The sequence below is a fragment of the Scaptodrosophila lebanonensis genome, unplaced genomic scaffold, assembly GCF_003285725.1.
Source record: "Scaptodrosophila lebanonensis strain 11010-0011.00,11010-0021.00 unplaced genomic scaffold, SlebRS2 tig00000043-arrow-pilon, whole genome shotgun sequence".
Lineage (NCBI taxonomy): Eukaryota > Metazoa > Arthropoda > Insecta > Diptera > Drosophilidae > Scaptodrosophila > Scaptodrosophila lebanonensis.
Window position 1 is genome coordinate 8,518,989 of NW_022060545.1, and position 15,275 is coordinate 8,534,263.

General features: G+C 38.4%; 2 protein-coding genes across 2 annotated transcripts; both read right to left on the bottom strand.

The window, feature by feature from the left end:
* Positions 1-3,423: 3,423 nt before the first annotated feature.
* LOC115622393 lies at positions 3,424-13,057 on the bottom strand. Its single transcript, XM_030516317.1, has 11 exons — positions 13,049-13,057; positions 12,863-12,991; positions 12,686-12,802; positions 12,507-12,632; positions 12,322-12,441; positions 12,162-12,257; positions 8,662-12,061; positions 8,305-8,394; positions 6,397-8,241; positions 6,225-6,326; positions 3,424-6,107 (listed from the first exon to the last, which is right to left on the bottom strand). The coding sequence occupies exons 2-11, from the start codon at positions 12,863-12,865 to the stop codon at positions 3,652-3,654; spliced, it is 8,355 nt and encodes a 2,784-aa protein (XP_030372177.1). The 5' UTR covers positions 12,866-12,991; positions 13,049-13,057; the 3' UTR covers positions 3,424-3,651.
* On the bottom strand, positions 13,011-14,566 carry LOC115623110. The gene is made up of 8 exons (XM_030517316.1): positions 14,295-14,566; positions 14,149-14,235; positions 13,960-14,088; positions 13,780-13,908; positions 13,607-13,723; positions 13,422-13,550; positions 13,271-13,363; positions 13,011-13,216 (listed from the first exon to the last, which is right to left on the bottom strand). Exons 1-8 carry the CDS (start codon positions 14,550-14,552, stop codon positions 13,016-13,018), a joined length of 1,143 nt encoding a protein of 380 aa, XP_030373176.1. The 5' UTR covers positions 14,553-14,566; the 3' UTR covers positions 13,011-13,015.
* Positions 14,567-15,275: the final 709 nt, after the last annotated feature.

Consider the following 15,275-nt stretch of genomic DNA (forward strand, 5'->3'; position numbering starts at 1 on the left):
ATGGGGTCTTCCTATTGGCTGCATTTCCAATGTAAACAAAATCCAAATTTGCGGTGCATTGCAAAACATAAACAAGGTGCATTGAGAGATGTAAACAAAAATCAGCTGTTTAAAATGAAATAAACAAACAATGCAGCTGCCTACTGCCCATTTATGTTCGCCTGGTAGATAATACTGGTTTAAATAGTTTTAGAAAGGCCGCGCCGCGCTGAATTTAGTTTTTTTGTTGTTTTTTCTAGATTTAGCATTTAAGCGCAAACTAGCACGCTTGATGACGTTTTTGCAGCATAAAAATAATTTACGTTATTTAATTATTTAATCGGAAATGTAATTTTCGGTTATTTTCTTTTATTTTAATGGCAAAATAAGTATTTTAAAAATTAATTTGTATAATTAGTATTATAATTATCAATCGATCATGAATACTTACCATATCCATTGGACTAAAACAAATATTTGTCGCGATTCATGTTTTGCTTAAATGAAACCTTTTTATTCGAAAAGCTTACATTTTGTCAAACTTAAATATATTACTCTTTAACTCTGGTGCTATTTGTTTCTGTAATTAATTTTATTTTTTGAAATTTTTGGGTCTTATTTTTTAAAATTTGATTTTATTTACATATTACAAACAAACATGTAAATAAATTTGAACGTTGCAATTGCATTTAAATAAATACTACAATAAACTTGTAGAACATATTTATACACTTTAAAAGCATGCGGCTGCATATTTCTGTTGTTTATTTACCTATTCAGGTGTTAAGCTTGCTTTAATTTGTCAATTTTGAAGAAAGAAATATTTTCTGTATTTAAATTAAGTGAATTTTTGTAAAGGCATTTGCCTTATGCTGGACTTACAATTAATTTGCATGACAATTCAAAGTTTAGGGAGACAATGGATGATTGGATATGACAAGCTATACAAATAAAGGCTTTGGATATATAATAAGTATATGCATATATACAAAGGGGATGTGGACAGATTGCAGATCGACACGCGCTATAGGGGGTTCCAATTTACATTTCATAACACAAATAAATAAATAAAGCATCTCCGGTCCCATAAATCACGCATTCAAGTATAGTCTTAATTAACATGACAAGCCGAATCAACATAGCCATGTCCGTTTGTCTGGATGAACGCCAGGATTTCGGGATGTAGGTAGACTCTCCTAATATTTAAGCAACTCGAGTCCGCCTGTCTGGATGAGCGCCGGGATTTGAGAAACAGCTAAATGGAAATGAAACTGTATTTAAAATTGGAAAACAAATTAAGGTATATAAAATTATTTAATATTATTTTTATCATGTGCGCAGTTAAAGTGTAAAAACTGCCGAAATCGGCCCTCAATATGGAAAAAGCATGTAACAATATTACGAAAACTATTTTGGAATTGATAAAAGAGAACTGCTGAGGATTAGTTGAGAGTTTACGCTGCAAATCAATGGCAAAAGCAATAATAAGAAAGTAAGTATATTAAGAAGTAAGTAAAAGGTAAAACCTCTTATGTGAGTGCTAATCTGGAAGGAGCTATAATCCATTAACAATTTGCTGATAAATTTGTATTACAACTTTGTTTATCGCTTGTTCCTAAATCACGTTAATTTTCTCTAAATAATTACAGGGTATTCCAAAGAAGGGGCACCCGATATTACTATGAAGAGTAAAGTTGATATTTGACAAAGGTTCAGAGGGAAATGTAACTGCACCCAACAGTAGTATCTTTCCACACAAAACGAAACGTCCATGAAGGGAAACGCCAGTCAGTAAGCACATGAAATATTAGCACAAGAAAAACGAGAAGCACAGAGAGAAAGAAAACGCGCAGATAGAGAGAAACAAGCCAAACGACGCTTCAAGGAAGAGTGTGTATGGACAGTCCGCGGGCTACACAATTACAGAAGACATACTCGAATCCACACACAGAGCGCAACTTGCCCCAACCTGCAGCCCAACCCCAACCCCAACCCCAACACCAATCCCAGTCCCAACCCCATCCCCAACCGACTGACAGTTGGTGGCCGTTTCTTGTGCAGCGAGTACCTTATCCGAGCGGAAAAGAATTATTACGTTGGGTTTTTTTTCTTTTTTCTTCATTTTTTGATAGCACACGCCAGTGTACTGTCCTGTCTAAGACACGCAGGACAGTGGCATGGCCCGCGGGGGTTCCTCCTGGGCACTCGGGCGGCAGCTGACGACGCCACTGACCGAGCTCGCGAGCTCTCGAGCACGCCGCTCACGTGCATATGACAGTGGAGTAAACAATTTCATTTCACACAGGGCCTGAGACTGGGCCGGGACCAGGGCCAGGGCCAGGACATGGCCAAAAGATAACTGCTACAAACGAGACGCATGTAGGAAGCTGCCGCAAGATGCTGCAGCAGCAGCAACAACAAGCACAACAACAACACTTAAACATTTTTGTTGGGGAGCAGTACGCGGCAGCATAAGAAGTTGCGTAAATATATTGTCCTGTCGCGTTTCCTTTTTAGGTTTTTATTTTTCGGAGGGTAGCACTTACAGCTGCGCTCCGTTCGTCGCGCGGACATCGCCATCGGCTTTGGACATTTGGGTGGCAACAGCAGGACGAGGACAACGTTGGAGACTGCGACGCAGTTAGTCGAGCGTAGTCGCAGCACATCCATAAATTTTGCACGCCTTTTGTAGGTAGGCGGCATACACGTGGCCGATTCGGAACTGTCAAATTGTTGGCGCTGCTGCTCTCGAGGGGTTGCAGGACGCTTATGAATAAAATAGCTTCTGCAAGGACTATACTTGTGCCGATCAAAAAAGAATGAACGCTGACATAGCCAAGCAAGTTATTATAGCAGGAATTACTGTGTAAGCTTGATGGGAAGGCGTTTTGTTCTGGCTAAAGAAATCTTTGGATATGAATGAATTTTTAACGCATACTATATCTTCAAAGAAAAGACTTTCAGTGCCTTTAAAGGAGTAAATGCTAAACGTCCTTTTAAACTTCTGTTTGTCAAGGGAAACAGGATATTTCATTTCTCGCACTGATACTCTTTGAAATTGCTGACAGGTTTTTAATGAAATTTTTCAGCTTTAAACGCGATTTATAAATAACAAGTAGGAAGTTAATGTCGTGCCAGTCCAGCGCTTCTATATCCCCACTCTTTCTCTCTATTCAATTATTCCAATGGCAGCTTGATTTAGTTTAGAAAATTTAATAACTCACAAATACCGATATTCTAATTGAGCTACTAAACTGGACTTCTTCATCGATCGTTTTAATGGCAGCTATTTGATAAAAGGCATAGGGGCTAAGGTTGTTTCTGTGGGACCCTAATATTCGATCGAATTCGCCTAATCCTATTTTCCCATAATCGTAATAATTTTATTGATACAGCAAGCTTTTGTTCTTAAATGGTTTGAAGTAACTCAAGGGGATCCAGATTAATAAACTCGTATAAATCAAGTATTAAGTGCTATTTTGACGCTTCGAATAACATCTAAAATCGTAGACTCTTAGAAACGCAAAACTAAATTTACAAAAGTTCTAGGCATATGTTGTATTTATTGTAGTTAGGAGGTATACTTGTACACCAACAACTAAAACAATTTGGATTAGGAATTTAGTCACTTATTTTGGCTTTCTTTTTGGCAACAATTCTTCAGTTGATGCTTCACTCTTCATATTGCTGGAAGATTTTTTCCAAGTCATTTAGCTCTTCTGAACTCTTTGAAAGTTCAGGCTGATGCTGCTGTGTGGGCTTGGCCTCAGCTGTTTCCTCAAAACAAGCCTTAAGTTTCATGATGTCTAAATGCGTCAACCAGTCGGTATATTTGCTCTCCTTTTTCGCCGTAACACCCTCCTTGGCGACCTTCTCGGGCTCCTTTATGCCACTAGAACAAGCTAAGACAAAGTTTCTACGGGTTACACGGATTTTCCAGAAAACCGCACTCTTGGCGGGATATGAGATGACGAATACTTCATCGTTAGTCAAGGAATAATTGGGATCTGGCTCTTCCCCAAGCTCCAAGAAGCTGCGCCAATACTTGTGATTCAGCTTCGGTGGCTCATAGTCCTTAACAATGGCAGCAAAGTCCCAAATGCTAAGTAAGCCGTCGTGACCACCCACCAAAAAGATATTGTTGTCCATCGAGAATTCGATTGTCTTGATCACAGCTGTGTGGTGGGACAAGCATCTGGCCAGTCTCTCCATGGCCGTGTCCCATACAATCACATAGCTGTCGAAGGCGCCAGATACCAAGAAACGTCCACACTTCGAAAATGCCAAGCACCTCACCACGTCCTTGTGTCCGATGAGCAAACGAATCTGCACAGCCCGAGTAATATCCCAAATGCGTACTGTACAGTCCTCCGATCCTGTGGCCAGGTAGTGCGTATTGGGATGGAAGATGCAGCAAGTTACATCGCCGAGATGCCCGCTAAGCACGTGCACCGATTGGGTTCTGTCCTGCGTCCAGATGCGAGCGGTGCGATCGTTGGAGCCGGTGGCGAAGTAATATCCATAGGGGGCATAACTTATGCAGGAAACGAAGGACATGTGGCCTGGATAGATGACTACACAGGTCCAGGAGAGAAGGCACCATAGACGAGCAGTGCGATCGTCTGAGCAGGACAGAATGAACCGGTTGTCCGGGGAAAAGACGCAGCCATACACTGGCCCCTGATGGCCACACATTGTGCGCCGTGTGTTCTTCGTCTCGGGCTCCAGCATGTTCTTGTCAACGCCCGCCATGCCAGTGTCGAGCACCTTAAGCCAACAGGCTGATTTCAGCTGGACCAGCTTAGAGGGTGTCAATGAGTATATGTGGATGTTTGAAGATAAGGTTCCAATTCCCAGCATGGTATCGTTCTCCGAAAACGCTGCGCAAAGGACCTTCTCAGACTCACTATTCTCCACTGAATACATATAGACTGAGGGCAGACTATTCCGATTCAGCGTAACACAGTTACGTTCATCATTCCGCAGACGCAACAGATCCATTCGTTTGGGTATGGGAATAAAGACGCGATCTCCCACGGGCAAGTGTTCGTTTACGGGAGGCAGCGGCTCGTTTCTGCGATAACGCCGACCGCGAAGGATTTGACGATGGGTCTCCTTTTTGTGGGGGGGTTCGGGGACTGCATAGAACATCGTAGGTAGAGTTCCCGCACCTATGCGTGGTCGATGCTTTGGTACATCCGGGTCCTTATAGGTAATCAGATCGCAGTGCATGGCAAGTAGTTCCCGTTGCGAGAGCTCCCAGTTCTGCATATGAAACAGACAGTAGCGATATGAATTGTGGGACATATAGATTTTCACTTTTTCGGATCCACTGATTATGTTTCGAGCTCTCTGTGTCAACTCTTCCGGGGCTTGTATTTCTTTGAGTTTATCTATTCGACCCGTATACGATTCATCAAAGTGCCACAGTAGGCTCTCCAAAATGCGTTTACCCCTCTGGTGTTCACTGCCAGCTATAATTCGCAAATAGGTTATTGCCAATATTGGATACCGCAAGGTTGAGACTTCATACATGAATCTATATGGTGCCACCTCCATCATATCGACAATGGCATTAAAGAGTTTTGTGTAGCCGTGGAGCTTGTCCTTGTCTAGTGGCGCGACTGCGAATACTAAATTTGAATTATCGTAGTCTATCAGTCGATCTTCTTCGTAAAAGTCACGCCCATCATGATATTGGGCCCGTATTTTAATTGCCTCCACATTAATATCATCATCCGAGTTGGAATCTTCAGTACCACTTGATGCCGATAAGCTCTCGTTTGATTCCATAGATTCTTTATGATGTGATTTCTTGCCAATGCGCTTAGATTTTTTTGGACGGACTCGGTCGGCAGATGAACTTATTTGATCCGATTCAGCATCCAGCAAATTGAATTTTTCTATAAACTCTGATGGGTTGGCGGTATAGTTCTGAGCAAATAATGCCAAAATTCCTTGCTCATTTGCGCTGCTCTTCATTTCGGTTATAGACAAATTGTCGCTCTCGCTTTTATTTTGAGATGAGATTGATGAACCACTTGTGGAACTGGAACTACTGTCGGAGGTATCGCCGGCATCTTTCTCTATAGCGGCTGTCCGTTGTTTTTCCAAACCAAGCTCGCATTCTAATTTAGAATGTATATCTACAAGTCTTAAAGCTTGCTCTGGCCCTACTTCTCAGATTAAACGAAAATTAATTTTAAAATTATATTACAAAACTAGTGGCTTTATCTAGTAATTACCTGGAGAATTATCAATCGCTTCTACTTCCTGCTCTTGTTGATGGGGTAGTTGTGGAGTGCCTGCAGTTGTTTGCATTTCTTCATTCAATTCATGGGAAGATCCTTGGTAAGATATATGAAGAAATCGATGAGGAAATATGTGAGTTAGGCGTCTTTTCAAAAGGCAACATACCTTCAACTTCACAATTAACATTATTTACTTGCATTGACTCTCTCTCCTGGTTGATGGCGGCCACTGATTCGGCAGCAGAAAAACTTTCACTGGACATTTTCTCAAAGCTTGAGATTTCCGATATGGAAGACGCATAGCTAAGTGAATCGGAATCTTCGGCATTAGACAGTCGTTTCATCTCGGTTGACGTTGTGTTGACGCAAATCTCTTTGTCAGATGTATTTTCACATAAAGCTGAACTTATCTCTTGTTTATTTCCCTCTTTGGCGAAACATTCAGAATTTACAGTTTTATATCGCGCGTTTAATAAATCATTTAAACTATAATTGCCTTCTTTATCGTCGGAGAAATCACTTAACTCATAAGAGCTACTATCACTGTAATCTGATATATCTGGTGCCGCTGGTGAATTACACTTTACTTTGAAACCTTGGGATACTAAGTAGTCATCTAAAGCTTTTGAGGTTTCCCAATCTTCTGGTTCCTCATTCAATAGTTCTTCTGCAAAAAGTTGACTTTTTATAGGACTTTGAACTGACTCTGCTGCTCTCGGACTTGCGTCTTCAGAATTTCCGACTTTGCTTTTATCTTGCGAATTCAAATGGTCTAAACTCGAGCTTGGTAAGGTATTCAAAATTTCGTCAATATCGAAATTCTCAATTTCTGTATGTCCGTCATCACCAACTAAGAGATCGTCTAGATTCAAGTTCTTCAACGATGTGTCTTCCTCTAATCGATAAGATGTTAATGTCCTGCCACCAAAATCGGCGAATTGCGTATATAATGCATTTGGATTAAAATCATCTGACATACCATTTGTACATGAAGATTCATCATGAATGTTGAAAATACCAATTCCTTGTGATAATTCATTTAAATTGTTGTGCAATGGGAAGTTTTCATTATCATTTACGTCAGTACTTTTATCTGAATCTTTAACCTTATCCGCATATTCGGACTCTTTATGAATTTTCTCATCCATTTGATCCAATTCAGCAACATTGACCATTTTATTCAGTTGTGAAACTATATCGTTTGGGGTTTCAGTTTTTGATTTATCCAGCTTTTTCGTTGGAATCTCGTTATGTTCTTTATCAGAAATAGCTACTTCATTCTCTATTGTAGTCGGAGACCCAAATAACTTCGATGGGACGCATCCTACTTTCGTTGCATTCAAAATTCCCTGCACAGCAGCATCAATTGCCTTTTCGACACAGTTGACTTCTGTCAAGTCGAAAGTTTTTTCATTTAAAGCTTCTTTCGCTTTAAATTCGTCAGTAAAAGCATTTGAGGCCAAATTTTCATTTTCAGATGTACTTTCCTTTCCGTGCAAGAAGTTGTATATGTCGAAGTTCTCCATTGATATCTCTCTAGAGCTGTCATCTGAATTATAGAATTCTGCACAATCTACATGGGCCTTATCTTTAGGAGCTTTTAGGTCGTGTGCTTTATCTGGAATTGTACTTTGATTTATTTTATCTAAATGTTGATTAGTACCAACTGTTTTTTCTTCAACTGGGTAAGATTCTTCCAAGCCCAGTGCCATCTGCTTTCGGCCGACTTCTTCGCCACTCTCTTTAGGTGAAGCGTCCATTAATGCAGTAGAATCATCCGAATGCATTAATTTATCTTTCTGATCTGACTCATCATCTGGTGGAAATTCATTTTCAATATCTTCGAAGTAGCTGTCCATAATACCACTCTCTTCCATTTCCTCTCCTAAAATTTCCCTAAAAACAGAATCGAGTTCCCTTTTTGCATATAAATTTAGATCATTAAGGTTTAAAGTTCCTTCCTTTAGGGTTTCTTTTTCCACCCTGGGCTTTTGTAAAACATTCATTATTTCTGAGGAATCAACATTTCTATTTACATGGGTTACTGGTTCAGTGTTTGTGTCGAAGATATTACCTGCATTACAGAGTTCTCTGGAAATGTCACTTTCTGTTAGGTTCGTAACTTCGATGCCGCTGTCACCAATGGTGGAATAATTATTTTCATCTAAAGTGTCATCGTAAAAAGAATTGCATGTTCTTTCAACATCTGAACTTTTTTCATCCAAGCTCAAACATTTTTCCATTGGAGTTTTTCCTTCAATAGAGCCAGCGTGTATTAAATTGGGATTAATTTCTTCTACTTTTGGGTCTGCGAGGACACCTCTATTAAAGAGTTCAGATGACATATCGTGTTCCATTGATTGGTAGTCCAAAATGGAGCATCCTTCTTGTCTTTTATTAAAAAAGTCGTTTAATAAAGAGTTGAATTCACTTTCCGTATCTAAAGGAGCCTCTTCTGAGCTCAGCGAGTTGTCTTTTAGGCTTTCTTCTTCGGCAATGCTTTTAGGGATATATTCATTATTATATTGTGGGGTTACTGCTTTAATTCGCACATCTTGACTGTCATATTGATTATGGTATTTGGTAGAATTATCATTGCTTATGGGCTGTTCATCATTAAAGTAGCTTTCCAAAATGGCTCTTTCTTCGTTTCGAGTTTTTAACATATCATTGGAAATAAAATCGTCCGCTCTATCCACATCTAAATTAACTTCATCCAAACTTAATTTTTTTTCTTCTGGGATTTCTGTTTTAATACAGCCAGTATCATAAAATTTTTCAAAATCTGTGCTATTATTTTCAGAAGTTGTATCGCTTAGGCTGCATGAGTTTTCCAAATCAATGTAATCTTGTTCTGTTCCAGAAGTTTCGTCATCTGGACATTCTGCTGAGTGTGCAGCATCAAAAATTTTATCATTATCGTTCGAGGAGCTGTTTAAATTAATGTTACCTAATGCTACCTCAATATGTTTTAATTGTGGGGTTACTGCTCTAATTCGCACTTCTTGACTGTCATATTGATTATAGTATTGGGTAGAATTATCATTGCTTATGGGCTGTTCATCATTAAAGTAGCTTTCCAAAATGGCTCTTTCTTCTTTTCGAGCTTCTAAAATATCATTGGAAATAAAATCGTCCGCTCTGTCCACATCTAAATTAACTTCATCCAAACTTAACTTTTTTTCTTCTAGGTTTTCTGTTTCCGTTCTACGAGCATCATCACATTCTTCAAAATCTGTGCTATTTTTTTCAGAAGTTGTATCGCTTAGGCTGCATGAGTTTTCCAAATCAATGTAATCTTGTTCTGTTCCAGAAGTATCATCCTCTTGACATTCTACTGAGTAAGCAGCATCAAAAATTTTCTCATTACCGTTCGAGGAGCTGTTTAAATTAATGCTACCTAATGCTACCTCAATATGTTTTAATTGTGGGGTTACTGCTTTAATTCGCACATCTTGACTGTCATATTGATTATGGTATTTGGTATAATTATCATTGCTTATGGGCTGTTCATCATTAAAGTAGCTTTCCAAAATGGCTCTTTCTTCGTTTCGAGTTTTTAACATATCACTGGAAATAAAATCGTCCGCTCTGTCCACATCTAAATTAACTTCATCCAAACTTAATTTTTTTTCTTCTGGGTTTTCTGTTTCCATATTACTGGAATCATCAAATTCTTCAATATCTGTGATATTATTTTCAGAAGTTGTGTCGCTTAGGCTGCATGAGTTTTCCAAATCAATGTAATCTTGTTCTGTTCCAGAAGTTTCGTCATCTTGATAATGACATTCTTCTGGGTGTACAAACCTATTCTCCACAATTGGGCTTTCATCGCTTTCCTTTTCTAAAATATTATAGGAAATTACATCGGCGTTATCAGAATTAATGTTATATTTTTTTGTTCTAGCTTGGAATAATCTTGGCATAGTTGCTTCCATTCTCGTGTCCTGGTTGCCATCTTTATTATTGTGTCCAGTTGATACATCATCTTGTTTTGGGTCGTCTTCTTCGAAGAAGTGGTCCGAAATAGGGCTTTCTTCTTCTCCCTCTTCTGGAATATAGGTAGAAATAGAATCTAAATTGATTTCATCCCAGCAGCATGGTTGTTCATTTAGGGTTTCTGTATCTGTGAAATATTTATTATTATAGCCATGCGTTTTATCGTTTATGCTAAATGATTTGTCAAAATCAGTGTCGTCTTTTGCTATTCCAGCATTTTTTGAGCTTGGGATAAGTGATTCAGTCGTCGATTCTAAAGTGTCATCTGGATAGCGCTCTATTAAAACATTATTTTTCTCATCTAAAATGTCCTTCAAAACAGAATCCACTTTATCTTCATGTTCTTTGCTTTGTAATGTTTCTTCCTTAGTATTCATTTTAGATAAAGCATCAAATGTGCCCGCTCTTTTATCATTAGTATTTTCATCATATCTATTTATTGATCTGTCCACTTCGACTGTAACTTCCATCTGCGAGCTCAATAATTTTTGATTAAGTTTCTCTTCCACAGTTAATATTTCGGGAACAACATTCTTTGGACGATCTAAATCCGTATCCTTTTCATGTACAAAGTTGTCGAGAACTATCTCATCATGCAAAGCATCGGATATATTTTCTGTGGGTTCTTCTTCTGTCTCATTAAATGTTTTGCGAAAAACAGCATCGGCTGATTCTTCCACACATGAATATTCCTCTGCTATGTCATTTACACATTTTGATGAATCGCCGTAGCTCTCTTCTATTTTATTTTGGCTTAACTTTGAAAAATGTTGTTCATAGTGTCTCCTGTCTTGAGCTTCCTGCTCAGACAACATAATACCTATTTCGGAGATATCACAGACATTATCTTTAGGAATATTATCTAAAAATACATTTTCAGTCTCTGTCTCCATTGTGTCTGAAGTAAATGGATTATTCTCTTTGTCATATATATCATCTAAAATAGAAGTGCCTCTTGAAGAACTATCACCTCCGCTGTTAGGGGAAATTTTTCGCTTATTTTTTTTAAGAATGGGTTCTTTTATTTCATTGTCTGTCGATTTTTCTGTCATCTTCAAAGTCTTCAGCTTGTCAGTTGCTTCCTTTTCTTCTCTGGCAACTTCTTCAAACCAACTTTTTATTTTCCCTTGATTTGGCGAATCTGAGAATTTAAAACCATCATCTCTTTGCAATTCAGCTTGTTTTTCATTGTCAAAGATATCATCGAAAATTGAGGTACATCCAATTTCTTCGTCTAAAATATCATCAAAATATAACGAGATTTTATCTTCATTCGAATTTTTAGTATTCTCCTTAGAACTTTCTAGCAGGGTGTCAACATCAAGTTCTTTTACGATTTCCTCTGACATTGGTTTTGCTAACTTACAACTAAGTTCGGTGGGACTAGGATGTCTAACAGCTTTGCTTGATTGTTTCAGATAGAAGCGGAATTCTTCGCTAAATTCTCCATTATCGTCGTCTAATATGGAAGAAGCTTGATTTTCCGAAATTTGCATTTTTTGGGCGCAATCTTTCATTTGACTTTCGAAATGGAATAACTCCATATCGGCCATGTGAGCATTCCAGGAAGATAGCTCGTCGCTATTATCAAAGCTGTTTTTATCACATTCTAAAAAGGTCACTTTTGGTTCTGTTTCAATATAATTTGTGGCCACTGAAAAGGAGCTAAAATTATCCAGTCCTTGATGAAAAACATCTTCACCAATTGTGTTCTTATTTGTCTTAGATAATGTTTTCAATGTAATGTCATTTTCTGTGGAGGTTAATGAGTCTGGATCAAGACTGGCGATCAGTTTTTTAGTTTTCTTCTTAAGGCTTTTGTTTGGTAGATTCTGAAAAAATGTCAAGTTTAAACATATGTGAAGAAAAAAACACATGAACCATAAATTTGCTTTGGTCTAAATGCAAAAATATTTGTAATGTAATACTCACCACTGGCGTATGGGTTGTGTCCTTCTTAGAGTCCTTGGACTTATTATTTGTGGCCCAACTGGGCTGGTTTTTCGTTTCCGCAGTAGTTTCAGTTACCTGTGCGTAATTATTAATGGCAGATACAATGCTGTACCTTGACTAGTACCCCCATTTTACTCACCCCGGGCTTTTTGCCTTTCTCGGTGACCAAGGGTTGTGCATACGGTGTACCGCAGGTAGCTGCTTTTGGATCTGATTCTTTAGCCCTTTCAGCGCCAGTCTTTTTAATTTTTACAACTTTCTAAAGTTTTTAAAAGTATATATGTATGTATTGTTTATCTCAGATACGATTTACTTTTAAGTTACCATTGCTAGTTTAGTTTGGGAGTTCTTATTTATTTCGTCTTTCTTACGCGTAGCCGCCGAGGTTCTTGGTCCCTGGTTAAGCTCTTTAATTGTGTCTTTTATGTTTCTCCCAACAACAGCATTTCCCTTTTAAGTCGTTATTTTTGGCCAGATAATTTAGAAGAATACATTTTACTTACCTCTGCCTTTTTGGCTTGTGCACTCGCTCTATTTTTCTTAAACGCCGATCCAGAGGCGCTCGCTTCCGGATTCAGTTCAATGCCAGCTTTACTATTTCTCTCCAAACAGTCGTTGCTCTATTTTTATGCATAGGTATTGGGGTAAAATATCACTTTAGACGTTACAGTTTTACTTACCATAGTCTTTTTGGGATCTCCAGTGAGTACATTTTTTCGAAACGCTGCTACTGGGCTGTCAGTTTTCGAATCGCGTTCCTTAGTTTTCTCACCTGTTGCTTTCCTATTGCTTCCATTGAAGTTATTTACCTTTTAACGAGTTATGTCTGGGAATCAAACTGCCTTATATACCTGAGGTTTACTTACCACAGATTGTTTGGCTGGTCCATAATTGTTTTTAAATGTTTCTCCGACACTTTTCTTATTATCTTCAAGAATTGCGCTTGGTTTTTTCAACACTTTTTGCTTTTTGGATTGTACACTTTCCACGTTTTTTGGGGTACTCGGATCTGGGTTTTCAACTGTTCCAGTTACCTTAAAGGGGAATGATTTGTAAAAAGGGGCTTCAGTTACCGAAAGTTCACTTACAGCTGTCTTCTTGGCTGAGGTGCTTGGTTGCAGACTAACGGCTTCTATTTGCTTACCAGCGGCTTTTCTATGTCTTTCCAGAACATCGGTTGTCTGTTTTTATGAAAGGTTTTTGTTAGGAAAACGCTTCAGATATCACAATGGCACATACCGTAGCCTTTTTAGGTTGTCCAAAGGCTATGTTTTTCTTCAACGTTGCCGCTGAGGTACTTGATCCGGTATCTAGTTCTCTTAATTTCTCAACAGCATTTTGTTTACTTTTTCCAATAATGTCATTTATCTTTTTAAAAGTTATGGTTGTAAGGAAGATGTATCAGATATCATATATTTACATACGTTAACCTTTTTGGCAACATTTTTCCTTAAAGCTGCCACTGAGGTGCTTGGCTGTAGGTCTAGATCTGTTGATTCTTCACAAACAGTTTTCTTAATCTTTCCAACAATATCGCTCGCCTTTTTAGAAACAGTGATTGTTAAGTAAATTCGTCAGTTATCACAATTTTACATACGTTTGGCTTCTTGGCTTTTCCAGTTGATAAGCCTTTCTTCAGGGCTGCCGCAGAGGTGCTTGGTTCTAGGTCTAGTTCTTCATTTTCCATACTAGCAGTTTTTCGATGTCTTCCCACGACGTCGCTTGTCTATTTTATTGAAATCTTTTTTAATGACTCAGATATCACAACTTCACATACCATATATTTCTTGACCTGTCCGGTTGGTAAGTTCTTCCTCAACGCTGCCGCAGAGGTGCTTGGTTGCAGGTCCAATTCCGTAAATTCCCCATCCACCATTTTTCTGTTCATTCCAACATTATCATTTGTCTTTTTTAAGGTTATGTCTGATCAGAATTGCCGTCAAGTACTAGAATTTTTCACACATACCACTGTTTTTGTTTTGCTTGTCTTCGGTTTCCCAATTGCTTCATCGGCAGTCTTGTTCCCATTTTTTCTTTCAACAGGTGCCGTGGTCTTAGAAATTTCCGTTATGAACGGCACATGAAGTTGTCAAGGATCTCAATTTAACTTACCATCTGTTTTTTTGCGCGTTCGGGTGATATATTTCGATGAAGCGCCTCGGCTGAAGTGCTTGCGCGAGATTTCTTAAACTCGCCATCAGAAGCCTTCGTATTTCTTGCCTTTTCAAGGCCCACTTGCGTTTCAGTCTCATTTGGTCTGCCGCTATCAAAAAGCGATTCCCTGGCACTCTGCCTTGTTATTTTGGCCTTTGTGCGGAGCTTGGGTTTTTCTTGCTCGCTCCGAGCTAATTTTTTGTCACGATTGCTCATTGCTTAGGTCTAAGGTCACAAATCAACAGCTTCAGTACTCCTAGTCTATGATTAGGCAGAAAATTACATTTGACAATTGCAAGTGTGTCCACACCAAAGTTGAAAAACTATTGAAGGCATTTGAAATTATCGATAGTTTCGACTACTTTGTAGGGTTTTAGAGCTCTGCACTTTCATTTATGTCTGTATTGAGATTCAATTCGTTATTTTTACAAATATATATCTATTGATACAATCTAAGACTGCTGGTACGAATAATAATAAAAAAAAATGCGGAAGCATTGATAAATAAAGGGAACTACTTTAACTATGTATGTATATTTCTTTTCGATTTTGATTCTAACCGGTGTCAGAAACGAACTCACGATGGTTCCTGCTAGCTAGTTGAGCTATGTCAGGCCCCTATGTAGATCTTTACAAGTTTCTATTCTTTCAGATATACAAGTATATATTTTAATAAATAAATAGGACTTCATATGAAGATGTTAAATCATTTCAGATTTTATTCGAAAAATGTTGTTCAAAATTTCCGGAAGGAAGCTGAAGGAGTTCTTAGTTCTTAAACCACACAAAATTCCGGCAGGAAAACGATTTAACTAGAACGGTTTGTGTAAAATAATATACATAGTTCTAAAACAATTGCTAGCATAGCTTTGCTCAACAGTCCGAACAGATTCAAACCGTCTCAGTATTGATAGTTTGGTGTTAAAGCCTCAGTGGTGG